The sequence below is a fragment of the Akebia trifoliata genome, chromosome 12, assembly GCF_017979445.1.
Source record: "Akebia trifoliata isolate Shusen 1 chromosome 12, ASM1797944v1, whole genome shotgun sequence".
Classification (NCBI taxonomy): Eukaryota; Viridiplantae; Streptophyta; class Magnoliopsida; order Ranunculales; family Lardizabalaceae; genus Akebia; species Akebia trifoliata.
This window is the reverse complement of record NC_141386.1, coordinates 28398611-28424927: the sequence shown is the minus strand read 5'-3', so window position 1 is coordinate 28424927 and position 26317 is coordinate 28398611. Positions and strand designations below refer to the sequence as shown.

The 26317-nt window shown below is 35.1% G+C and overlaps 2 protein-coding genes across 4 annotated transcripts; both read right to left on the bottom strand.

Annotated features, from left to right (window-relative positions):
• Positions 1 to 296: 296 nt before the first annotated feature.
• LOC147389303 (putative glutathione S-transferase) lies at positions 297 to 2842 on the bottom strand. Its single transcript, XM_086417862.1, has 2 exons — positions 2513 to 2842; positions 297 to 808 (listed from the first exon to the last, which is right to left on the bottom strand). The coding sequence occupies exons 1-2, from the start codon at positions 2825 to 2827 to the stop codon at positions 443 to 445; spliced, it is 681 nt and encodes a 226-aa protein (XP_086273988.1). The 5' UTR covers positions 2828 to 2842; the 3' UTR covers positions 297 to 442.
• Positions 2843 to 3779: 937 nt separating this feature from the next.
• SRS2 (P-loop containing nucleoside triphosphate hydrolases superfamily protein) lies at positions 3780 to 26203 on the bottom strand. Of its 3 annotated transcripts, XM_086417860.1 has the most exons (30): positions 26087 to 26203; positions 25837 to 25999; positions 25200 to 25737; positions 25064 to 25105; positions 24808 to 24971; positions 23405 to 23606; positions 20978 to 21034; positions 20787 to 20892; positions 20565 to 20698; positions 20368 to 20442; positions 19930 to 20055; positions 19692 to 19823; positions 19517 to 19600; positions 17782 to 17895; positions 17554 to 17654; positions 16211 to 16277; positions 15745 to 15795; positions 13966 to 14043; positions 11065 to 11274; positions 10914 to 10952; positions 9205 to 9276; positions 9035 to 9121; positions 8895 to 8951; positions 8081 to 8289; positions 7725 to 7818; positions 7565 to 7615; positions 6027 to 6089; positions 5789 to 5848; positions 4480 to 4542; positions 3780 to 4012 (listed from the first exon to the last, which is right to left on the bottom strand). In XM_086417860.1, the coding sequence occupies exons 2-30, from the start codon at positions 25983 to 25985 to the stop codon at positions 3923 to 3925; spliced, it is 3315 nt and encodes a 1104-aa protein (XP_086273986.1). In that variant the 5' UTR covers positions 25986 to 25999; positions 26087 to 26203; the 3' UTR covers positions 3780 to 3922. The 3 variants fall into 3 exon arrangements, with proteins under 3 accessions (XP_086273986.1, XP_086273985.1, XP_086273987.1); XM_086417859.1 differs by having other exon boundaries at positions 25837 to 26162; XM_086417861.1 differs by lacking the exon at positions 13966 to 14043 and having other exon boundaries at positions 25837 to 26162.
• Positions 26204 to 26317: the final 114 nt, after the last annotated feature.

Sequence of the window (26317 nt, the reverse complement as noted above, 5' to 3'; positions counted from 1 at the left end):
ACATCGTCTAATGAATAATAATAATAATAATAATAATAGATAAGTGGTTAATGCCCGTAGGTCATAAGACCAATACCCAGTATGAGCATTAATCCCTTAAGGGTCACTCAAGAGGGCACACTCTCACTTACTTGAAATGTACGATGTGCAAGCGTTGCACATGGCCCGGGACTCCTTGGACAAGATCATAGTCTATCGATTGGACAAGGTCCATATACAAACCCGATCGTCTGACTACAAGGATACCCAGTTATCAAAAAATAGTAATAATAATAATAATTACTGAATCCTCACTTCATTACTATGATCCCAAGTAAAAAATAGCTGAATTTCCATCATAATAGAATATATGATTCCTCTTAAAAGCACATTTGATAATTCAAACATAATACCCTTATTATCACAAACTTCATCAAAATAAGATAAGATGACAAGTAGAACCTCATTTACTAATACTAGCTGTGGAAGTTCGTCTAAGGCGAAGGTCATGTAAATAAGCTCCCAACTTATCCTTGGATGGTGAGTTCTCTATGATTAAGGGCAACCCTTTGAAGTTCATCATCCATTCATTAAGGGAGGGAAATTTGTGAGGATCAAACACTTTGAGGCTTCCACCTTCCATTACTGCTTCTAACCAAATAGGAACCCAACCTAACACAATATCCAATAACCCAATTGTCTCCCCTCCAAAAAATTTCTTATGCTTTAGCTCTCCCTCCAGGATTTCTAAGGCCTCTTCCATTTGCTTCACTTCCTTCTCTTGCATCTCTCCCTCTGAAAATATAGTGTACCTTACGTATGGCACAAACTACAAAAAGATTTTAAGGGTATTTTATCAAAATTACTAGGAATTTTGTAAAAATTATAGAATGAAGTACCATTAAAATGTACATCATTGAGAACATTTCTGACGTGGATGTCGGTTAGAACCATAGATTCCTTCATCAAGTCTCACTTGTATCTCGATGAAAGCATCTATGGTTCTGACACACATCCACATCAGAAATGTCCCCCATGATGTACATTTCAATGTTACTCCAGCAAAACTCATTAATAATATATGCTTATAATGTGATCATGTGTTTTTTTTCATGAGTCATTCTTAGGAGTCAAAGGGATCCTCACTCATTCGCAAATATCTATCCAATTTGAATGTTTTTTTTTTTTTTCAGCCTTTGAAAACAGAGAATTATAAATAAGTATACTATTTGATATAAGGGGACGATATAATATATTATATTCTATTTCGAGTTTCTTTAAAATGATTTTTCTTAAATCATTTTTGTGAGTCAAAACGTTATTTAAAATATATTATAGATATATTTATAATGCATAAATAAGAAAATGTTTGGGCCAGACCATAGTAGGCTTGAATGCTTGTAGGTAAGGCTAGGGCTGGTAATGATCCAAAATATACCTGATGGCCGAATCAATCCAAATTGATCTGATCCGAAAAAACATGAAAAATCGGATTTAGATGTACCCCAATCCACTCCAAAAAAGATCCGATCCGAATATATTTTAATATTCATATAAATGCATATAGAAAACATGTTTTAGCCTTTTAGGTTTCCCTCCATTCCCATGCTACCTAGTTCCTTGAACATTAATAATTTAAAAATAAGGCATGTGTTCGGATCGGATCGGATAAAGCACAAAATGCAACGGATCAGATTCAATTAGCAGATTCATTAATCCGATCAAATTGGATCGGGGACATGATTAAAAATAATTTGGATTAGTATTGGAGTGGTATTGATCTTGTACCAAACCGATCCGTTGCCAGCCCTAGGTCAGGCTATGAGACCTAGATATTTTAATTCACCTAGCCCAGCCCAGTTTGGAATAGGATTTTGATTCCCGATTAGGATCACATTATTTGCGACTAACCCAACCCGTCATGGACTTTGTTAAGGTAGTTTTGATGGGCCTGTTTAGCTATCACATCAGGCTCGGCTATATCTGTTCGTGTTTAGGGAGAAGATAGGGCTTGCAATCTAGGTCCGTCCGGTAACCCATTGGGTAGTCTGATTTTATAACTTATATATTTAGCGTGTGTTTGGTAACATTTCAGAAGTCTTAATGGAGATGGGCCACTTTTAAAATTCAGACTTCAGAAGTTTTATTTTTGTTTGTTTTGATTCAGATTTCAAACTTCAGAATCAAAATTCAGAAGATTTGAAGCAGTGATGGAAGACTACTAGATGAAACTTCTGAAGTCTGATCTCTAGTTTCAGACTTCAGATGTTTCCAGACTTCAGTCTTCAGAAGTGTTATCTATAATTTATATCTAAAAGAATTTGTTAGCCAGCCAATAATAGGCCTGAATTCTTTCAAGCCAGGCTTGGATATGATATATTAATTGCATAGGCTGGGCTCGGCCCAACCCAACAATTAGATGGGGCAAATTTAAGAAAAGTCATAAATGTAACGAACATATATTAGATTGAAAGCAAAAGTCCCAAAAAAAAGTTAAATAATTGAATTTAATGGTAGTGATGGACATAGTTACCTTCTCATCTACAAATTTAGCCCAAAAACGTGTCATAGCCCTTTCATAAGGATTTTTGGGTAAAATTGGATTTTGTCTCCAAGTTTCGTCGATGTATTCGAGGATGACAAGCGATTCGACAATTGGTTTTCCACCATGAACGAAGACAGGGACTTTCTTATAGATTGGGTTGTACTTAAGAAGCAGAGGACTCTTGTTTTTGAGATCTTCTTCTATGTATTCGTATTCGATTCCTTTAAATTTCAGAGCCCATTCGACCCTACGAACGTAAGGGCTAGCCCATACACCGAAAAGCTTAACCTCTTGGTTAGCCATGAGAGTGTTGTCTTTGAGGACTAACAGATTTGGATATGATTTATAGATAAATGTCACATTCACCAATGTTTGAACATTATAAATTTGAAAGATACGATATTATTTTTCTGTTGAAAATGTGGACAAGTGACGGAAATTTTCTTGGAAAATGTTCATATTATATGTTTTTTTTCTCGTTCACCACGAAAAGTTTTAATTTATAAATTAGGTGAGCTGGTTATATGTTGTCGATTGCACCCTAATCTTAGAAAAATAACTAATATTTTTTATTTAAAAAATTTATAATCAATTGCATCTCTCAGTCTCTCTCTCTCTCTCTCTCTTGCTATCAGATCTGGAAAATTAGACTAATTGAGAAGTTAAGTTGGAAGAGAACTCTCTTGAATCTATTTCATTCAATTAAAAGCTTTTTTACAATTACATTCCATGGCCTTACACAGGCAAAACAGAAACATAACCCAAGTGAAATGACTACACTGCCCTTACATGAGCACTAAAAGCAACAAAAGAACACCAAAGAGAAACTAATAATACTAACTTAGACTGCATCAATTACTAACATAAATAACAAACAAATGGAAACTAACAGTAGAAGACAAACAAACTTATGCTCTCTCTCTCTCTCTCTCTCAATTTTTTTAACTTAACAATATTTTTCAATTACATACCTTGACATTCATGATCGAGAGCTCCGTCGCCAGTGTTATCAGAAAAATAATATCTAAGCAAGTCAGGCATCCCAACACAAAACAAAACTATTAAAGCTCTGATGTGAGGAGCCCCATGCATCAACAGATCAACTCAACGGACAATTTTCTTTATGTTGTCAAAATATGTCTCTCTACACATTGAGCTGCTCAATTCATCCGATATAATAATTAGTTACGAAACACCTGATTTGTTCCTTTAAACATGGCAAGTTCAGTCTTAAATAGATAGGACAACATAAAAATTGACTAAGCTCGCAACCAAATATCATAAAAATAAAAATAGTAAGATTATGTTCGCTTGCTCACTGTCTGCCTACAATGTTGCAAGAACGATGACATATCGAGCATAGGAAACTATCTTCCTGTATCCCAAGGACATCTCACATCATAACGATTTGTACTGCTCGATTAAACGGGAGGCGTGGAGACGTGACGTAGGGACCACAGTGCACCCGAGACTCTGTAGATAACCAATCTACAAAAACAAGAACAGATCCAACCGTAAATCTCTATTGATTCAAAGAAATATGCAGATTACCATTAACAAAATAACATTGAACCCATAAATGAAGAATGAAACTGGAATATAACAGAAAAGGGCAATCCAAGCAGCGCTCTAATGCAACAAAAGCAAAACATAAGCAAGAATATGGCCCCAAAACATAAGCAAGAATAACCTTATACTTATGAAGAAAGTCTTATTCTTTTGACCAACTTTAAGACAAGAATAAGCAATCATTTCAAAAATATATATGAAATCATGTATTATACAAGGCTTTGTCCATACGACGTCTCTTTTATACTATAAGACCCATGTTTATTTCTTACAAGATTATTTACCACAATATTGTAGACTACAATGTTTCGCGACAACAAGAACAACAACAATAATAATAATAAAGGGTCAAAACATAAATATTCAATTCAGTTAAATGCAGAAACCTGTTTGGAAGTAGCTTCTGAAGAACCCATTGCATTCTCAATCCTTAGTCTCTGGAAATGTTCCTGAAAGAAAAATTAAGATCGCCCTAAATTCTCAACAAAATGAATTCTAACACAACACAATTTACAAAGAACTTGAAAGGTAGGACAAGTAATCAAGGTCTAAAAAGTTGTCTCAAGGCAATGATTTAGTCGGAAGAAAAACCAAGACAGTCTCGACCGAAACATTCCAAGACAATCTGAAACATTAGTTGTTTTGGCCAAACCAACCAGAATGTCTCGGATGAAACATTCCGAGATGGTATGAAACTTTAAACCATGCAAACAATAACACCCTAGATGATGGTCACCAGTTTTTTTATATTACATGAAAAGTGCTCGGCGTGAAGTTCTACATAAAGACTAAGGCTGGTCAGATAATAATCTAAAGTGTGAGAATCCCAAATTGATGAGCCCGCACTGTTACCCATTTTTTACTCATCTCATGCTCATAGTTAGGAAAGAATACGTAGTTATATTTCTCTATGGTCATTATGTTTATTTCCATGGTTCGTTGCTCAAGTAACTTGACTATTGACAAGATGACTGTATTAATAAGTGCATCCTTCCATCTAACTTGGTTACCTTCTAATTACTTAGATTTAATTACCTTCTAATTACTTAAATATATGTATATATAAAAAAGTAAGAAGTTTTGACTGATAATAGATAAAGTTATAGGAGTATCCGGCGCATTCCCCCCTTAGTTTGCACATGGAGTAAATGGAAAACAAGAAGGCCCATGGAATCACATATATAAGTTATTTTAACAGACCAAAGGAAGGTTATGAACACTAAGAAAAACTATATCTTCTTTTTTACTTGAAGCTAAGGAGGCAAGTTCATCAGCTGCTATATTGCCTTCCCTTAATTTGTGCTGATGGATGTTCTAACGGTCGACCTCTTCCAATGGCACACTGAACAGGGATAGCCACTACGAAGAAGGGCGTTGCAAAGCACTAAAGAATCCATCTCTATAGCACGAACTCATGGCGAGGATCTATAAGCTGCAGGCCTATAGATAACGCTCTATAGCATGAACTTTTGATCTTTTTTTGGTGTAAAATCCTCAGAAGAGTTTAGGAGTTCTTTTTTAGAGGATTTTCTCGGTTGTTGGGATTGGGTTTGTGATATATCTTTAGAGTAATTGGTTGTGTGTTCTGTGGCAAGTTCTGTATTTTGCTTCTTTGGTTGGTATTCTAGACCGCCCTTCTAATGAAAATTTTAACTATCCAGAGGAAGAAAAAATCCACCGTATGGAAAAATTTACCTGTTTTTCTCTCATAAGATGAGTACGTTTATCGGCAGGAATTTTCTCCCATCTCAAAACCTATGAAATAAAACTCCATTAATGATGCCACAATAGATGCATGTAGGAACTGTAAAAACACTATCTATAAGCTTATTATTACGGAAGTGCAGGGACCAAAACTTGTCTGAGAAAGACATCCATAAGCTTTTCATCCAGAAAATGACAGCTAAAACTTCCGTGAACACAATGAACTTACATATTCTGCATAGTGAAAAGCTTCAGGGCACTTCAAGCTGGACTTCAATGAACGCAAAACATCCTAACAAATGATGTACAAGATTACTGAAACTACCATATAATAATAATAAGAGGAAAAAGAAAGAATATTATCATAATACTAATAATAATAATAATAAAGTATACCCATCCAAAATACACAGAATTATCATCTTCATATTTAACCCTGAGTTGCATGCACACTGCATTACCCTCGAGAGGGTGGGTGAAGCTAAACTTTGATTGATGTTCCTTTAACCTCGTAACAGCGGAGGACAGGTGTGACAAATTTGGGGGTCCAACTCAAAACCAATTGGCAATGAGTGGAGAGGCCCAGGAGTTTATACAAAGAGAGACAAGGTAATTTGTGTCCGATGTGGGACTAAACTCAACACACCCCCCACACATGTGGGCCAGACTGGGCCAAAGCACGTGGAGATATGAATTGGGTGATGTGGAGGAAAGAAAGGCTCGCTCTGATACCATGAAAAATTTGGGGGTCCAACTCAAAACCAATTGGCAATGAGTGGAGAGGCCCAAGACTTTATAAGGAGAGAGACAAGGCAATTTGTGTCCGATGTGGGGCTAAACTCAACAAAGTGTTCATATAGAGATGATCAAGGGTTAAATCTTTTGGTGTTCTCTAGTACTCTTGGTCCCAAAGCCTCAAATAAAGCAGAAGTAAGCATGTTTTCTATTAGGGGATTGAGATATAGAATTTTAGCATTGATCATTCAAAGAATGATCCGGCTCTACATTTTCAAAGGGCCATGTAAGCTTACCAGTGTATTTGATTGCGTCAAGAAAATATCATTGGGAAAAAATCAGAGGAGGAGGAGGAGGAAGAAGAAGAAGAAGAGAGGAAGAGGACGTAGCATGGGTGGAGGTAGAGGAAAGAGGAAAAGAAAGGAGAAAGGGTAGGGGAGGAGAAGCAATGGCAGCGGAGGCGGAGGCAGAGGTGGAGAGAGGATGAGGAAGAAGAGAGAGAAGGGGGGGGGGGGGGGAACGAGGATGATGATGATGGCAAACATAGTTGTGGTGGTGGCCAAAACTGGAACGAAACATCAACCTCGAAAAATTGAAGTTTCAGGCCGTGTTGGTTGAGATTGTATGGTATTTCTCATGACTGAAACATTGTCTCAAACAGGATTTTAAACCTTGCAATTCACAAGTAGAACATCTTAGTCCCAACCAAGATTCAGATAATTCGGTTATTTTGAGTCCCTACAAAGATTAAGATAATTCAGTTAATTTGATCTTGACTGGGACTTAAAATACGTGCTATTCGTCGTCCTTCATTATATGTAAACAAGTGCATGCCTTATATATATATATATATATTATTTTTTTTCTGTGTGCACTTAAACATTGGCATAAATACAGCAAGATTGCTCAAGAGTTTCTTATTAACAACATCTTAATGGTGATCTATCTGCACTAGTGGATAACAATTTATAAAGCAAAAGTAGGGCAAACTAGGTAAGAACATCTCCCTAAGAAACAGATAAGTTATATAACCTTGTGTTTGTTTGTCTTGATTCTCAGCCGTTCATCAATTACAAATCCAATCTGGGAATACATAAAAGCATATTTGAAACAAAGATCAAAAATCACATGCTTCATATTGCATGAGTTTAGAGAGAGAGAGAAGAGAAAAATAAAACCAAAAAGCATAAACCTTGTCAAGCAAACGCTTAGGATTTTCAAATGCTTTCTTCTTTGCCCATTGATGGAATAAATGGGAAACAATTGATCGATCGTCCACATTGAACCTGCAAAAGAATTTAACTAAGTTTTTTATGAATAAAGATATTTTATTAAATCATCAAAAGAGATGGGGTCGAGATGACCCCTACAAAAGAAGAAAAAAAAAACGAGAACAAAACTAAGCAGAATCCCAAGTTACAAATCACATCCTATCTAATAACAAAATCCTCGAAGAAGCCTCCCTTGATTCCACAAGAACTAATCTTTAACAAGAAACATAAGCAAAAAAGCCAGAAAATAAGCTACTTATCAATTTTGGAGCAATACCTTCGTAAAAAGATATTCCCATGGCATGCTTCTGCCAGCTCTGCTGACTCATTTGAAAGATCCTCATCAACTTGAATATTGGGAGCATCAGTTTTGACAACATCTACTCTTAAAAGTTGCTCATCTCTTGGTGCAGCATCAGCAAATTGAACAGTTGGTTTTGGGACATCCTCAGGCATGTTTTGCATTTCTTTCCAACCCAACTCAGTCTGCATTGATATTAAAATGATCCATTAAACAACTTGAGAATAAGGTACAAGCAACTGAATTTCTCAATTGAACAAAAAGAAAATCGATTAGAAACACGATTGATACTGGGTTGAAAGTGGGAGATGGACTTCCCTTGGTCCCTCCCTCACCAGACCACGGTTTTAAATCTCGTCCAAGACTGAGATGACTCACCTGAGTCATCTCAGTAACGTCCAAGAACGAGACGGATAGACCAGGTGTCTCACATATGCAAAATCTCATGAGACAAACGAGATGACTCGGACGATATTTTGAAAATCTCGGCCTAGTCAGTAAAACTCATCCGAGTCCAGAGGGAGTTTGTATCTTTTAATTAAAATAATTTTTTTTTAATTTAAACAATTATTATTGAAATAAACAACTTCAAATCTACCTTATTTTATAATAAAAACTTATAATTATTTTCATATATATATGAATAAATAATTATACACCAGGTTACATGGTTTATCTTGTCTGAGACGACTCGGTCTCGTCCATGAACAAGACAAGAGTCACGAGACGTCAAACCAAACGTGAACCAGACCCAACCACTGTACAATCTTTCAAAGCAAATAGAACGCACCTGGACCTCCCAGAGGTGATCTGGAATTTCTCTTATAAAACGTGAAGGTTGAAGCAACTGGAAGGGCACAACTAGTTATTTGAAAAACTGACTAGAAATAAACATGGAAGACTTACTGAAATGAATGAAGTGAAGCTAACCTGCCAATTTGAATCCATTAAAACGTATAAAATGTAAAGCTTTTTTCGAGCACGAGTCATTGCCACGTAGAGCAAACGTCGCTCCTCCTAAGTAATTCATTGACACCGTAAAAAGAAGTACATTGAAGAGGAATAAACAAACAAATTATCTGTGAAAAATAAGTGCTCACCTCAAGAGAGGTCCCACTTTCCCTCACAAAACCATTAGATTCATGAAGCAAAGGGATCTCAGTTTCATTTGCCTATTCAATATAGGATCAATTTGTTAATGCAATGCACAATAACTTCCAACCGTACAAACTAACATCACCAAAGATCTATGACAAATGTATAATCCAATTTACTACTGCGTTCAAGATATTGAGTATCATAGACCCAAATTATATAGAAAAGTGAATGTGTTCAGAACAAGCCGGAAGTACTCAGGCAAACTAAAAGATAATTTTGGTGAGTACAAAGTTAAGTCACTTATTGACTATTGATTGTTATGTAATGGGAATGACTTGGGGCAATTCGTGAATGTTTTCACCATCCATGTAATTGTAGAGTCACACACACAAGTCAGACAATTATACTATGGACCCTAAAAGTCACAAACATTATTAAATTTGTCATAAGGACGTTGAGATTCAGAAGTTTATAGAAGAAAAATAATTCACTACATTTGAGAGAAAAGATCCGGATCTGATTTAGTGCTTATTGGATAGATTCCAAATCAACCTCGATTTGATCCAAATCCGATTAATTGATAGCTCTATGTGAAGCTAAATACAATGCATAAGATGATCCATGTGGTAGTCTTGGGACATTCAACCTACTGATAATAACTTATCACTCCAAATGAAGGTATTAAATTTTGATTTCGGTGTCTATTTTGGTTAGTTTGAAAATGGAAATATTTCGATTCGTGTGGAAATTAATCAATTTTTGGAAATGTCAGAAAAAAGAAATTTCCTTTGACACTGTAGCCAAAGATAAAATAAGCATTAAAATACAATCATTAAGTCATAAAGATACTACAAAAAAACTTATGGAGTGTGGAATTGAAGAGACACAAAATTCTGCTACACATACGTGCTAGTATTTGATAATCCAACAATAATAAATAATTGTACATTACAGGAAAATGAGAATAATAATGTTGCATTAACTACATATACCTTAATATGTAGAAGTAAAACACTGAAATGAAGAAACCATTAAGTATTGCATTCAGGTGTATGAATAAATTGCTGATATATTCAACTAATTAAAACATGGATGACTGTATGCGTGCATTATAAATGTACAAATAAGCTTAGAATACATCAAAATAAGATGATATAGATAACTAACTAATCATAATTCAGTTATATGAATGAATGAATGTTATGTGCAATTTTTTATTAGTAAATATTATTATTATGTGTAATCGACAAGTTCTTTCTACAAGAAATTATAATTTCTATCAAAAACAAAATTGAATAGTTTTTTCAACAACAAAAAAAATCCAGTCGAAGTTTACTATTCATGTTATTATTTTCACCAAAATCATGCATTTTTATTCCAAAAATTTGATTATTTCAGTCGAAATTCACTACTCATCAAAATATTTCATGAAATGAATAGTGATTTCCACCGAAATATATACAAGAAGAAACCGTCGATTAAATTTCATGTAGGACCTTGTGAAAATGGAAATATTTCAGAATATTTTGTGGTATTAGGTCAAATTTTAATACTATGATCCAAACACTTACAAATTGAGTTTGTCAGAACCCTTTGACAGTGTGGTAAAAACGATCCAAGGTCACAAGAGGTGACCGGTTGTTATATACAATACATATATAACAAGGAAGAGAAAGATAGAGAAAGACAGATAGAATGTCCAGCCACATACCTTAACTATGAAAACAGTGTCCCATTCTAAACCTTTTGACTGAAAAATAAAAAAATGAAAGATCAGTAAGTGAGATGCCAAACTTCTACTTGAATTACCAATCATGTAAAACATTGATTGAAGCAAATGTGCAACTTTTGATTGAGAAAACCTGATGAATTGTAGTCAACGTAACAGAATCCCCATTGTCACGCCTCCTAGAACGAAAATTTTCAGTCTCTCTTGAAAATATATAGTCAATAAATGCCTTGAGTACATTAACACAACCTTTCCCTTCTACTGTACTCTCTCTTTCCAATTCTGTTTGATTGCAATGTGTTGATAGGAAATCAGAGACATCATCTAATAGGTAATGGAGGACCTGCATTGTTATACATCCAACATCACTTTTGTTGCAATTTCCAAGCAAAGGATATATGGAAGTACAAGGAGTTAAGCCAATAGGAAATAAACAACAAAAAATCTAGCTAAATATATGATGATGTTATTTGGGATAACTATGAAGCTTCAGTTAGACAACTAATAATATGGCCATATGCATTTTCGTTTACAATTTGTTATGTAGGGCATTCTTTCCATTATGATTCCCCTGTGATTCTATGCTAGGTTGAATCTCCCAAGACTGAGAGTAGCTTTTACCTGTTGAGTACATGAATTCTTACTGATATATGATTCAAACATGCCTTACATTTGGATTACATTCCAAAATAGGTTTTCTTGTACATCAATTTATCCTTCATAATAGGTTGCATCATGTATTCCAGCTCTTGTTTGTGTGTTTATTGTGTGCAACACTCAGAGTTGATTCTAATCACTCCAATCCTAGTGCAGTGAATGCTAAAAAGATCAAACTAGAGATATAATCGCAAACTAGTCCCAGAAAACAAACAGTCAGAAGTGATTTACTTTCTTTTTATTTTAATAAGCTGCAATTTATTAAGGAAAAAAAAATGTAGGTGCTGTTAGGAACCTAGATACCTAATGGCTGTAAATCACACAACACAAACAAACAAACAAAAATAGAAGAAAGGGGGTGAGAAAAAACCAACTTCGAGGGTTGGATCTCCTGGCCTTTTCATTCAAATTTGGATTAATTCTTGATTAATTTTCAAATCAAAATACAAGGTGTATTTGTAGAGCAACTCCTAAACCAACCATGCATATCTTCACAGATACATCACAATTTAAATCTAAATCAAATTCTAATCCAGATACAAATGAACTATCATGTTGTTATGTAGCCCAGCCTCTCACATTATTGTATTCTTTACTACTAATATTTAGGTACATAATATTCTACCCTCGTAACAACGGCCTTTCCCTCAAGGTCAAAAGTCGAAACAGCTCAAATCCTGATTTTGAGTTTGGAGCAAGCATATGCATTGTAACACATGTTTTCTGGGCTACTTGTCGCTTGTAATTGATGATGATGTTGCAAACAACTTAGTAAACAATCCATTGATCTTGGATTTTTTCGTCTTGGCACTTTTTTTCAAAATGTCTAATTTGATAACCTACGCCTTGAAGGGTAAATACGTGACGAAGTCTTAACGGTTAATCAAACTCCTTCTCTCATTTTAGTTGGTTGTACTCCATATCATACACTATATCCTCAAAATCCTCTTTTCTTCCATTAGACCTCGCATTTTTTTATATACATTTTAGTTCAGAACCATTGCCCCAGTCGGAAAAAATTGGAAGATAAAACCATTTGATACATATTCATTGCATATTCCAGTGTCTTAAGGGCAATAGATATAATGATCCTCAATCACGCAATTTTTTCACCTCAATGGATGTTACCTTTTTATAATAGGTTCATCATTTCTTCTTGATTCTCCATAGAATTCTCTTCATGAGAGTGATGGTGGTCTTCCTTTCGATCCTCGTAAGTAACAGCATCTTATGGGTCGCCTGATTTATCATATTCTTACTCAACCAGATACCACATTTGTTTGTGTTTTGTCTGCTGAGGCAATTTATGCATGCTCCTTGTGCTTCCCATCTTAATGTTTTTCATTGTATTCTTCAGTACATCAAGTCTAGCTGCAGTCATACACTTGCATATCATTCTCATGGTCACCTTGATATATTTGAATATACTGATGCTAACTGGGCAGGAATAACCACTGATCAACATTCTACTTCTGGATACTATATATTTATTGGGGGCAACTTCGTGGCATGGAAAAGTAAGAAACAACCCATGACTTCCCATTAGAGTGTTGAAGCTGATTATCGCACCATTGCTCATGCATATGTGAGATTTTATGTCTTTGCTCCTTTTATTTATGAGCTAGAATTTCCTTCCAGTGGTCTCATGCCTCTTCACGGTGATAATGAGGCAGCACAGCAGATTGCATCTGATTCAGTATTCATGAAAGGAAAAAGTAAATGGAAATCAATATGCATTTTGTCAGAGATAGCTTGCGATGGCTCCTTAATCCTTCAACATGTTTTTTTCTTCTCAACAACTTGTAAATATATTCACTAAAGCAATTGGACCTACTACTCTACATGATATTTCTATCAAGCTACTAAGCTAGACATGTTTGATGCATATGTTCCAACTTGAGAGGGTAGTAATCGTGCAATTTAGATTATGGGGTGTGCGTGTAGTAGTTGTGGGTGTAAGTGTTGTTTCCTTTCATTTTTATTATTATCAATATACATGTATAATTACATACATATATATAAGAGCACATTTGCTCTCTTAATATCCCAAAAATCAAATAAGCCATAAAAAATTTGGTCATTAAATAGGTAACAGAAAAGAAAATAAACAACAGTTGGTTCAATTGAGAATTTAATGTAAATTCCCCTCATAGTCACAACTATTCAGAAATCAATGTTACAACGTTGAAGCCTCGCAATTCATCACTATAAATTGTGTACTTTTTTAACTGACTAATGCTTCACATGAAACTTCTGAGTAAACCTTCCATATTCCAATAAAAAGAAAAGGTAAAAAAATCATATTTCACCAAGAGATCAAAAAAGAAAAATGTCATATTGTTAAAGGTTGAAATTACTCAAGATGGTGTAAACTTACAGATCGAAGATCGTTGTCTTCATTCAACAATTTCCCACCATCAACATCAACTATTGCACGTTGCTCAAGAAGGTATTTCTACAAAGTAGGAGTTACATTACCAACTGACTAAAGTAGCAACACAGGTGAGCAACTACACGCAACCATTTGAACTAGTCATAACTGGATGAACGGATCCTTCTCCTTTAGTTAATAAGAGATACTCTATGTATCACAAAAATAACATGAAAGCACAGAAAAATTATTCAACTTTAAAGTAAACTAACATAAAATCCATGCGCATGATTGTCAAAGAATAACACTTTTTACCAAAATAATAGTACTCATGCAGTAACAAAATTTGAGTGAAATATAACATTCGAGGTATAAGACCTACATTGCTTCAACCTTTAATCAGAAACACTTCACTAAAACCACAGGTAAAGTACAATTTTGAAAAGATATTTATTTCTTTCAAACACAAAATCAGATCCTCATATAAAGCTCTAGTGCGATCAAGTTGGTGCAACCATTGATCAAAGTTATGTTCCATTTCTATAAGTTTTGACATGCCGGAATGAAACATTTTAATAACTTTTGAATTTTGAATGATTTGGAAAGTTTCAAAACATTTCGCAAAACATACCAAGACTTATCAGCACGTAAAGAAAAATAATGTTATTACTGAAATTCAAGTGTTTCACATATCAGTATGCCACGTATATTCCGTACTAAATTAAGCATTAAAAAATCATTGAATCATTTAAGACAGAATTTTCAAATCCAATGTTTCGGGTTACCTACGTTTGTTTGTAATATTTTGGAATATTTCCAATGCATGTAAATGAGAAAAGAAAAAAAAAAGTGGTTATTAATTGTAACTTTCATTTAATCACAAACGAAACAGTTTTCTTTTTATGAATTAAAACTCTTTTATAAGCAAGCGGATTAGTAGTTAGTAATTAGTAGGCGAATGCGGGTTTTGAACTTAGGCCGTTGTATCAACACTAATAGGCTTTAAACAACTTAGGAAGCTGGCACCTTCAAATTAAATCTAAATTTTATTGATTCAAATCCAATTTTTTGGAATATTTAGGTTCAACTTCAGTTTTCTGAAAGAAAGAAAGAAAAAAATGCAACGACGAAATGCAACCGCATTTTAAACCTTTTTATGAGACTGACATAGAATATCCCATTGATGACATGGCAACATCTTGGCTTCCAAAAGAAGTTGAATCTTACCCTCCCTTCCTCTTATTTATCTAGCTTATGGTTTTCTTAAAGGAGCATAGTTCACTAAAAATGCCAAGCCCTGCTTTTGTTTGTATTAAGTTATGTAATAAGGACACTGCACTTATAGTTTTTCCATGTCAGACACGTACACAAATCTTGCTCCTCCCTGTAGTAATTTCTAAAGCCATGTCTTTAGTTAAGCCAAGTGTGTTGTACTTTTATTATATTTTTTCATTATTTTTATTTTTTTAAAAAGGCTAGGTTAAAACATCACCATCATTGAAGTCTTATTCCAAAGTTTAGGGTCACTTAAACATAAATAAAATATTATACTATAACACATGTACAAACAAGCTAATATTTCAAATGATGTCTTATGCGTCTATGAACTTCAGATACATGTCTATCGGCATGATGCCCTGAGAGACACTAACCAAAAAAAATAAGGTAGGGACAAACAGCACCAGGCACTTTCATCTTCTTACATAAACCTGAAGAAAATTAGTTGGTGCATTTTTATTTTTATTTTTGGCTTCTTGACAAGTATAATGAATAGGGAAGGCAAACCTGAGGTAACATGTTCGCGACTGAGGTTATGACTGCCGAAATCGATTGTTCCTGTAACAGAAAAGTGAAGATATAAATTTTCCGAGATAGGCTATGAGATTCCCCAGGTAAAATATAACGAAAATGATTTAGGATAGCGTCAGGTCCCGTGAAATGGGGACTTTATTTTTGTGTAAGAAGCCATTTGGTTTAGCTGTGAATCCTAATATTCGGTGCTAGTGATAAAAGTAACAAAAAAACCCCTAAAATGGTGTGCAGTCAAGTGAAGTCCCAAAATTTTGAGATCTGACCAGTATTTCAGCACAACTCACCGCAAAATGTAGGTTACATTCTCTTGGTGCCATAGTAAAAAAACAGTAACATTTTTTCTCTATTAAGATGCAAAACTAGTTGTTTAATAGCTCTAAGAGGCATAAAAACACATAATTTCTAAAGGTTAAAAGAATTGTCATTCTTAAGTTCTTACTCTTTGAACAAGTTTTGATATCATTTCTAGTGTAGACAACACCTTGCGCCCTTGGGTAAGTTGACTCCTATGATCATTAACATAAATACCAAAATAAGCATAATGCCAAATGGAAATCACTAAAGAAAATATAAGAAATTAATCATAGCCATAATCATAAAACAAAAATAAACACTAACGATATTTAGGCCCTGCTTGTTATGCTGCAAATCATTTGCAAATGCAAATCATTTTCTGAAATCAATTTTACTGGTGCTTGGTTACACAACGCAAATGATTTGCATCACAAAAAAATTGCATGGATCACCTAAATTCTTAAGAAATTTCAGAAAATGATTTGCGGCACAAAAAGTACCACAAATCATTTGCAAAATCATAAAGAAAATTTTATTGCAAAGATCAACCAGTCACAAAAAAGGATTCACAATAGATGTCCCAAAGGTTACCAAGCAATAGTAAATCATTCATCGCAAATCATTTGCAAATGCAAGTGCAAATCATTTGCAAATGCAACTGATTTGTAAAACAATTTGCAGACTTGTATTCTATCTCTTCAAAAAAGGAATTACCCATCGAAAGGTTCACATTTTGGAATGAGAGTAAATTAACTCGGGACTTTAGATTTAACAAGTACCTTAATTATTGGGAAATCCAATTGATTGTGGACCTTATATGTCAACATTCAATAGCATCTACTTCCCCATCAGACAAGAACCATATATGTTATGGGGAGGCACTCATGGAGTCATCACAAGGTATTCACTGCCAAATCATTCTATAAAGCTTTAATGTGGGGCTTTAATGTGGGGCCACTCTCAATCAAAATTTCCAGTAGCCATAATTTGGAACCGGGTACTTCCATCAAAGGCTGCATTTCTTTTCATGGACAAAAAATCCTTGAACAAAATATTAACTCTTGATAATGTTATGGCTCATAGTATTACTACTAAAAATTTACATTGCATGAGTAAGGCCTCTAGTAAATCAGTTGATTATATTTTTATTCATGGTATATGATGCCTTGATCGGTTGATTTGAAGCAGCAAACTTGTCTAAAAAGAAGATTGTGTTCTAGAGTCCTCATTTTCAGAGCTGATTCTTGGGCTTCCAGAACTTGAACAAGTCACATTCAAGTACATAAATATAACAAAATATAAGCAATAAAGATATCATGGATTGAACAAGACATTGGATAAATCAGAAAGCGTCTTCGACCTTCCTACACTAATACAAGCACTAGACTCAAATATTAGAAGTATTATCTATACATAACACCTTAATATATGGGATATTGTGTATCTAAAGAAAAACAAGAAGTTATTCCTAAATGTTTAAAAAAAGACCTCTTGAAGGTACCAGAGATCTTTGCTGCGAAGATGTCAGAGGCAGCTGATATAAAGCTACATTTCCTAGCAGTGGATATTTTGTCAATATAGTCAACCACCTGCAAGACGTCCCCACAATTATGATCTTAAAAACAACAGTTACTACACAAAATATGAAACTCGTTGACAGACGACAATAAAATTAGTGAATAAATGACATATGGAAGAGAGAACAGATACAACTACCATCTTCTTTTCTTCTTTCTCAAAAGGTAATAAAGCCTTGAATGATTGACGAAATGGGCCATCGTCGCAACCAGGCACTGTTGTTCTAAGCATAGCCATAATGGCCTTTATTACCTATCATAAGATAAAGCACGAGATAAAATCAATGCCTACGCTAGTGTCATGTGTATAGTTAAATATTAACAAAATCAAAGCAGCTAAAGCATAAACTGATGAGACTAATTCAACATAATTACAAACTACGTGCTTCAAGAGAAGTTTCAGTTGGGGGAAAAACTCGAGGTTGATTTTTCTTCAAGCGAGGGAGAAATGATGTAAACCAGCTCCGAGGGTCCCTCACTTGAAAAAAAGAATTGAATTGGGCCATTTGGAGAGAAGACCCCTTTCCAAGGGTGTTTGGGGAATTCTTGAATCCAAGGGGATGTTTTGGGCATTTTTAGTTTGGGGATGTCTTTGAAATTTTGCCAAAGTGGAAAGCAGATATCATCCTCTAAGGGTTAAATCTGGCCCTAGTGTTAAACGCTTATCTATACAAACTCATTTATAAAAGGAGACAGCAACTTTGGGTATAGTCTTTCATTTTATCTCATGGAGAGGCAGCCTGAATTCCCTTTTACTGGTTTCTTCAGTCAATCAAGTAGATCATTGAGTTTGACCTTAGGATTTGCCACCACTGAAGCTACATATTTAGTTAACAATCCCATTACAATTGTTCCCTGTTGCATTTATTATACTCAAGAACCCTCTACAATCATCAATATGTTATCTCAATTTTTCATCATTTTTTTCTCTAGTTTTCTCACCTTTTCAATCTAATCAAAGCAGGATTTTTCCAAACTCCAATTCCAAATAGAGCTTAAAAGTCAACAACGCCCTCTGTATTTTTCCCATCCTAAGGAATTGACACCTGGGACTAGAGGAAGTGATCCCAACGTATTGCTGATTATCGTGTTTCTTTCCCTTCTTTTGAGATTTTTTATTCAGCCATTCGTGATTTTTTTAGAAGCCTAATTATTTATTCCATCCAAGTTAGCTTAATGAAGTCATCTTTAACCACATTTAAGATCTCTTTACCCTCATAGATATAGAACTCATCTCCTCCTTCCTATTCAAAGACGTGAACTCTTTAAGAATGTCACTCTTCTATATCTCCACATAGTCATATACCTCCTTATTGCTTAATTTTGATTTTACGGACGTTAAGATTCGTACCAGAAACATAGACAATTCTATGTTTATCTCATGAACCACAGCTTCAATACGCTTATGGCGCCCATAGAACCAGAACCATACATAACTACCTAGCATCAAATCCCATACCATGTTCACCATACAAATCTGTTGTAGTTTCAATTCATCTATTATCACCATAGATTTTTAGGCGCGCCCACATGCAAGAAAATTCCTTCTCACAACTGTTCATTTTCACATGTCTTCCTCTTACCCTTGCATGAAAAAAATACAAAATAAAATCCAGTGGGGATAGAAGCTGAGTTTGTGGCAAATAGAAAATACCAGCTGAAGAATACAATCAGTTGACAACAAACCTCACAAAAAATTTCTTGCATACATCATTGTACTTTTTTGAATCTCATGCCCATGGTTTATAATAGTAACTCAGGAATTTAAATACAAGATACCCACATATTGAATCATGCTCAACATAACAACCAACCATGAACATTATAAAAGAATCCTCAGAAAAATTGGAGAAAAAAAAAAGGATGGTGGAGACCTTTTTCCTATAGAAGGCCACACCATGAACATTAAAGGGTATTTTCCTGCTGCGGAAGGCTGCTTGGAACACTTTCCCAGAGACCTGTGATATACAAGGTAAGGGCATGGATTGTTCAGGAGATATCTTACAGTAATTTATGTATAATGGAATTAGGAAATGGGATAAACCTCACCTGCCTCCGATAGAGAATTGCAATAGTGCCAAAGGAGCGTTTAGCATCTAAACCATCAGACGAGGCTTCCAAGATTTTGTCGACGGCAAAAGCACATTGTGCATCTTCATTGTAGCATTCCTTAACAGTTATCTGAATATTGTGGACCAAAGCATGCAAATTCTATTACCAAATGTAAGAAAATGGGGAAAATATATTGAAGGTTTGATCTTGCTTGACAAATCATGAATAAGGATACCTTACAACCAGAGGAATTATCAGTGAAAACCTGCTTCAGCTGGCACCGTTTAACATTGTGGAGGATAAGAGAGGATGCAGCCTCAACAATACAACGTGTGGAACGATAGTTTTTAGTTAATCTAATCTGAAATCATCAGATAAATAACTGAAGATAATTTATATGAACCATGACAAGTAAAAGGTTAATTGATAAAGAGAGCTTCTATTTACACACCATTTTTTTACTAACTGCACCCAAAGATGTGTGCTAATTCTTTGGTGATTTACACAAGAATTGGTGTGCTGTTAGCAAAAATTGGCGTGGCAATAGAATCTCTCTTGATAAAATATCCCCTGTTGATAACAGTCTAATGTTGACTGAATAAGCAAGATATCAGATGGTCAAGGCAAAGCACATAAACATGACAAACCACACCGAAATGAGCATAAGTCAGACCTCCTTGTGGTTTGGAAAATCTTTACGGAATGAATCAAAGCCAGAAACATCGGCCCCATTGAAACTGAAAATAGACTGCAAAAAAAAAGACAATAAATTAGACTTCAGAGTACTCACAAATGCAAATAAAAAGTGGAGATCAATAAGAAAACTCGAAGCCAAGAAAGTTAAATCAAGGTTAGAAAGAAAAAGTGCACCTGATCTTCATCACCAACAATAGTTATGCGGTTATGAGAAGCAAGGATACGCAAAAGATTATATTGCATGGAACTCGTATCCTGAAACTCATCTATTACTATTGCTTTCCATAATTCCTGACACTCCTCACATACTGAACACTAAAAGCAAAAAATAATATCAGTAAATTTTAGAAATTATTCCGAAGTTACATAATTTAGTAGATGAGGTGAAACATGAACCTTCGGGAAAATCAGTGAGAAGCTTCACTGAACAGCTGATCAAGTCATGGTAATCCAGAGCATTACAGGATCTTAAAATGTCATCATAGTTTTCAAGAATTGTAGCCTGATTAAAATCCAAAGCTAAGAATCTAGAAGATATTAGAAAAAGTAGAAACAAAGATCTTTAAAACAACATGGTAGCAGCCTACTCCAATCTCGTCACCCAATTTCTGGCATTCTGAAGGAGTCTTTCCAGAAGCTTTAGCCTGAAATGTACAGCTTACACCATAAGAACTTCATAATGCTTATTGAGAGAGAGAGGAGGAGGAGGGAAGAAGAAAAAGAACAGGTGATATTGCCATTACATAATGCCTTTAGAATTAGCAACACGTGTAATATTTGTACCATGACATGGCTATTGAACGAGGAACAAAATGGCACAAATAATAACTCAGGGAGTAAATAAAAATCATCGGTACAATATAAGGACATATTTCGGAAAAAAAGTACAACTAGACAGTGAAATTTTAACCTAATGATATCTAATTTTGTGTTTGTGTCAGAGTTACAGATTTATTGGAAACTCCCTTAAAGGTGCAAGTGGAGCTTCAAGTCTCCGGTCGCAATCAGGCTGGCAAACTCACACCTCGAATAGAAAGCGAGTGAAACAACTGCATAAACAAACCAAGCTTGACTCGGAAGCATGGTTTCTCTTTGACAAATCGCCGTTCTAGCCACGAACGATATGCGCTAGGGTGAAGCAGTGAACGTCAGCGAACAGAGATGCGCAGGTAGAAAAGCCTTATGCGCCGCTTGGGAGATTTGCAGCTTGGAAGGAGTCAACCCAAAGAACAAGATGAGATGCCCCCTCTCATGCAGACCCTTTGTTCCAACAAACTCAGTGGCTCTCAATTACATTGACCCTTCATTCCAACGAACTCATAGGTATTTTTTTAACTTGGAATTGCACACAATTTTAACTTGTTACGAAACACAACCCAAAAATAATGTGCACCATTTGTTTTTCTTCGACAAATTAAAATTTCATTCCACAAGAAACAGGAACAAGGGAAGATAGGCGGCTAGAGAACCAACTTAAGACAAAAGCATAAAATGCCCAACACAACAAACTTGAACAACCAACAACAAAACGAACTAAATTGGCCCAAATAAGGAATACAAGTTTCAATTATAAGTCACAAAACAAATTTAAGGTATTTAACAATGGGTCGAAACTAATTATAACTTATACTTGAAACTAGTATATTATGTTGTTATTTATTTTGATTATAACCATTGTGTTACTTATAGAAAACCAACCCATTAGGAATTATTTTCAGAAATTGCTAAATGAAGATCATACAAGAACTTACAACATAACCCTAACCAATAAGGACGATAAGGCATTTATATTGTTGTAGGATGGTGGTTACAAAAGTGAAAGAGGTTTTAGCTAAGATGAAGACAAGAAAAGCTTTAGGTCCATATGGTATCCCAATAGAGTTTTGGAATTGATTGGGAGATGCTAGATCCTGTTGGTTAACTAAATTGTTTACTAAGGTTTGGGGGGCCAAGAAAATGTCAATATAATAAAAGAGTATTACAGTACCTATTAATAAGAACAAGGGTGATGTGCAAAATTGCAATAAATATTATGGGATAATATAAATGAGCCAAACTGTGAAAAACTTTGGGGAAGAGTAACAGATAAAAGGTTGAGACAGGAAAAATGACATCTGCCAAATACTTCAATTATCAAAGCTTTTTTTCATTCTTTTTTTTTTGTGTGAGGTTAGTAATTAGTAGGTGAAGAGGGTTTGAACCTGGGTTATGGTATCAACACTCACAAACTTTACCAAATCAGCAAATTGGAACATTCAAAAAGAGCAGCTAGAGATGGCATCAAAGCTATTTTCTTCATCAAACAACTAATTGAGAAGTTCCAAAAAAAAATATGAACAATTAACATATGGTTTTTGTAAATTTCAAAAAAATATATGGTAGAGTCCTATAGAATTAACTTGGGGTTATTGTGAAAACAGAGTTAAACCAAGTATATTGTCATTATTAAGGACATTTGGAGTTGTAACTAGAATTTAGGACATTTAGTGGTGGGACAAAGTTTCAAGTGACACAAGGATCACACCAGGGTTTCATTAAGTTCATACCTTTTTGCACTAGTTATAGCCTGCTCATATTCAAGGAGAGGACCTTGGCATATGTTTTATCAATGAAAATAAAGGAGTAAATTCAAAACAAAACTATGTAAGGATAATTTAGAAACTAAGAGTTTTAGGATAACTAGGACCAAAACAGAATACGTGCAGTAAAAATAGACCCCATGATGATAATGAGCTAGTTGGTTTCAACTTCCAAGCATCGCACAGAAAGAGAATGGGAAATAGTCATAGTAGCTAAGAGAAGCAAGGAAGATGTTAGCAAGTTCAATGGAAGTAGGAGAAACCCTTTTTTGATAGGTGGAAGGATTAATCTGGATGTAGAAGACGAAAATCCAAATAGAATTATCAAAACAGAAAGACATTTCTCCACGTTTAAATAGACATGGGTTACAAAGCTCACAAGCTTTCCTTGTGAGAATGTCACATTGTACGTGGTAAAGAAGTTGCAAGGACAACCTGAGTCACAAATTTCTGCCACTTCTTTGACTTATCCTTGAAGTATTGTGCACAGTTTATACCACTTGATTCCTGACCAAGTTCAGAAGCATTGAGATTTTGTCCATTGATCTTTTTATTTTCCGATAATCGCACAGCTTCAATTATTGCTCTCCTTTGTTGCCCATGCCCATATATTAGAAACTCGGATGTGCGTCCTAGCCTGTAGTATACATTAAAGTATTAGTCGTTTACTAGTTACAAAGTCAAAAAAAGATACCCACACAATATTAAGTGAAGTTGATATTAAAGAGTTAGAACTCTTGTAAATTAGTTTGTGAGTAGAGTTCAAATGCTGGATAAACATTAGTTATAAAACATAGTAAATACCACTTATTGGTTTAGAGTTCTAAAATATATGACCAAATAATTCCAGGTTACAACATCTCATAGCATCTAGCATCCCACAGCTAGTTTAATCCACTTTTTGTTTTTGTTTTTTTCATGTGGGCCTCTATGATTCCTGCAGAAGTAGTTTTTTTTCCATTTGGACAGTGGCGTTGAATAAAGTTCTTTTACTCTTGATCATACCATCTCCCGAGGTATTGTCGTGGTGCATTTGTGTTTTTTTCGTATATGCCTTGCACATCCTTATCCATTGTTCTTTTGCATTAAATATTTGGTCCTATTTTCTTTCTTTGGCCAATATTAGATTGGACACTTCTGCAATCCATATTCTCCTTATCCCTATCATGGAATATTTAGTGTTTTCGTTGAAGGAATTGACTTTATGAAGCGTGACTCCTTTTGCTGTTTGTTGGACCATTTGGAGAGAAATGAACAATCATATCTATGAAAGAACAAAGAGCACAGTTCAAGAAATCGTTACTAGTGTAAAGCTTTTAAGAAATTTAAAGGTGTCTTCTTTGAGTGCCTGTTGTTTAGACAGAATCATGTTTGTTCACAGGCTTCATGGCGGTGACACTAGATTGGGTGGTCTGAGTTTGTACCGCTTTGCCATTGTTTTTGTATTGTCTTTCTATTTTTAATTTTTTCTATTTTCTTGTGTGTAGGTTGGTCTATCAACCACCTTCTCCTTCATTAATAAAATTATATATATATATATATATATGGGTTGGGATCCGTAGACTCGTGAAAGTGAACTCATATGTTCACACACAATCCCGACCGTGTATATGCGAGATCCAATGGTTGAGATTTATCTTAGAGATTTGTAATGTATTCTCAGGATAAATCTTTTATCCCAACCGTTGAATCTCAGATATACACGGTTGGGATTGTCTCTGAATATATGAGTTCGCTTTTCATGAGTCTACGGATCCCAACCCATATATAAGGCAAGATGCTATGATTAACAAAGCCAAAGCCGGGGAAAAAAAAAAGGAAGCATAGAATGTCCATACTTCTCAGCATGTGAACGACAGAGTTTCAGACAAAATGAGTGGAATGTGCTGATATTAAGTTCCTTTGCTGCTCCCTTCCCTGCCACCACTCCAATCCTATCCCTCATCTCAGATGCAGCCGCAGTTGTGAATGTCATGGCCAAAATGTTGGAAGGACCGATACCCTAAAAATTCCATAAAGAGTAAGAAACAAGAACAAATAGAATTAAACAAAATAAAATAAAATGCATTCACAAGGAGAATATTGTCTCACTACCTCGTTAAGATGAACCAGAACACGCCCAACCATTGTTGACGTCTAAATACCAAAACCAACAACCGAAGTTATAACTTACTCGAAGAAGCAAAATTAAAAACTGAAAAGGCGGGGGGAGGGGGGGGAGAATATGAACCTTTCCACTTCCCGGACCTGCAACAATCATCAAAGGAATTGAAATATCACTACAAGCTGCCTCCTTTTGATTATCATTCAAACCCTGCAAATACTCCAAATACGCTTTTGGCAATCTCGCAATATTCAAAGCCTGACTCGGCCAGTCTCCACCAGCTTCAGACTTGTCCCTGAAGTCTAATGTGTCTTCGGTTTCTTTAGATGAACCCACGCGTTCTATCTTTGTAGCTGACCTTTTCTCACATAAAACATCGATTTCTTTCAAAACTGCCTCATCAAAATCGTCGTCAAGATCACCGGGCAAAGAGAAACAATCACTTAGATTAACGAATTTGGGTTGCTTTATTGGAGTGATGATTGATGTTGATACAACCCCATCTTTTACATGATCGTTGTCATTCTTGAAAGATATTCTTTCGGGGCATGATCTAATACACTCGGTATCAGTTAGTCGAGGACCCTTCGATGGAATCGAAGGTGGCGTGTTTATCTGAATCTCATTGAGAGGAATTCTATGTGTTCTGTTTTTATCTCCAAACCTAGAATCAAATTTAGTTTGAAACAAAATAAATGAATTAAATTTTAATTATTTGTGCATTTGTTCGTCAAATTTGAAGAAAAAGAAAAGGATAACTAACTGTGGGTGATAGAGATTGGAGGTTGAGACTATCTCACGAGGCCGCTTTCGATCGAGGAGTGCCTTTGCAGCTCTGAACTTCTGCGATATTCGAACCTTTTGTTCATTTGTGAGTAAATTGGGTGTTTCAAAGAAGTTTTCTTTGTCCATTAGATTTCATTCGACTGTCGAGATGAAAGAAATTCGAAACATAAATAGAGGTTTCGATCGGGAAAAAAACAAAAAACAAAAAGTTTGAAAATGGAGCAAACCCTAGAATACGAAGAAGGCGCGACTGCTGGTTCAGACCTCAGAGTACAGACTTTAGAGTGTTGGGTTTTGTTGGATTTTCTCTCTCCCGCTCGTTTTTTGAGTTCACCTTGCATATTTGAAGGAAAAAAAATGGGAAATTACTTAATGGACCCTGTGGTAGGGACTTCTTTCTAAATGCACCCTGAATCTTGGGAGATAACTTTTAACTAAAAACCCAAATTGATAATATC

Coding starts and splice junctions, on each gene's coding strand:
- LOC147389303 (XM_086417862.1), bottom strand. CDS start 2,827: ATGGCTAACCAAGAGGTTAAGCTTTTCGGTGTATGGGCTAGCCCTTAC. Junction 809..2,512: donor CTAAATTTGTAGATGAGAAG/GTAACTATGTCC, acceptor ATCTTTTTGTAG/TTTGTGCCATACGTAAGGTA.
- SRS2 (XM_086417860.1), bottom strand. CDS start 25,985: ATGGACAAAGAAAACTTCTTTGAAACACCCAATTTACTCACAAATGAA. Junction 19,601..19,691: donor CAATTCTCTATCGGAGGCAG/GTGAGGTTTATC, acceptor TGTATATCACAG/GTCTCTGGGAAAGTGTTCCA. Junction 8,290..8,894: donor ATCACCTCTGGGAGGTCCAG/GTGCGTTCTATT, acceptor ATATCAATGCAG/ACTGAGTTGGGTTGGAAAGA.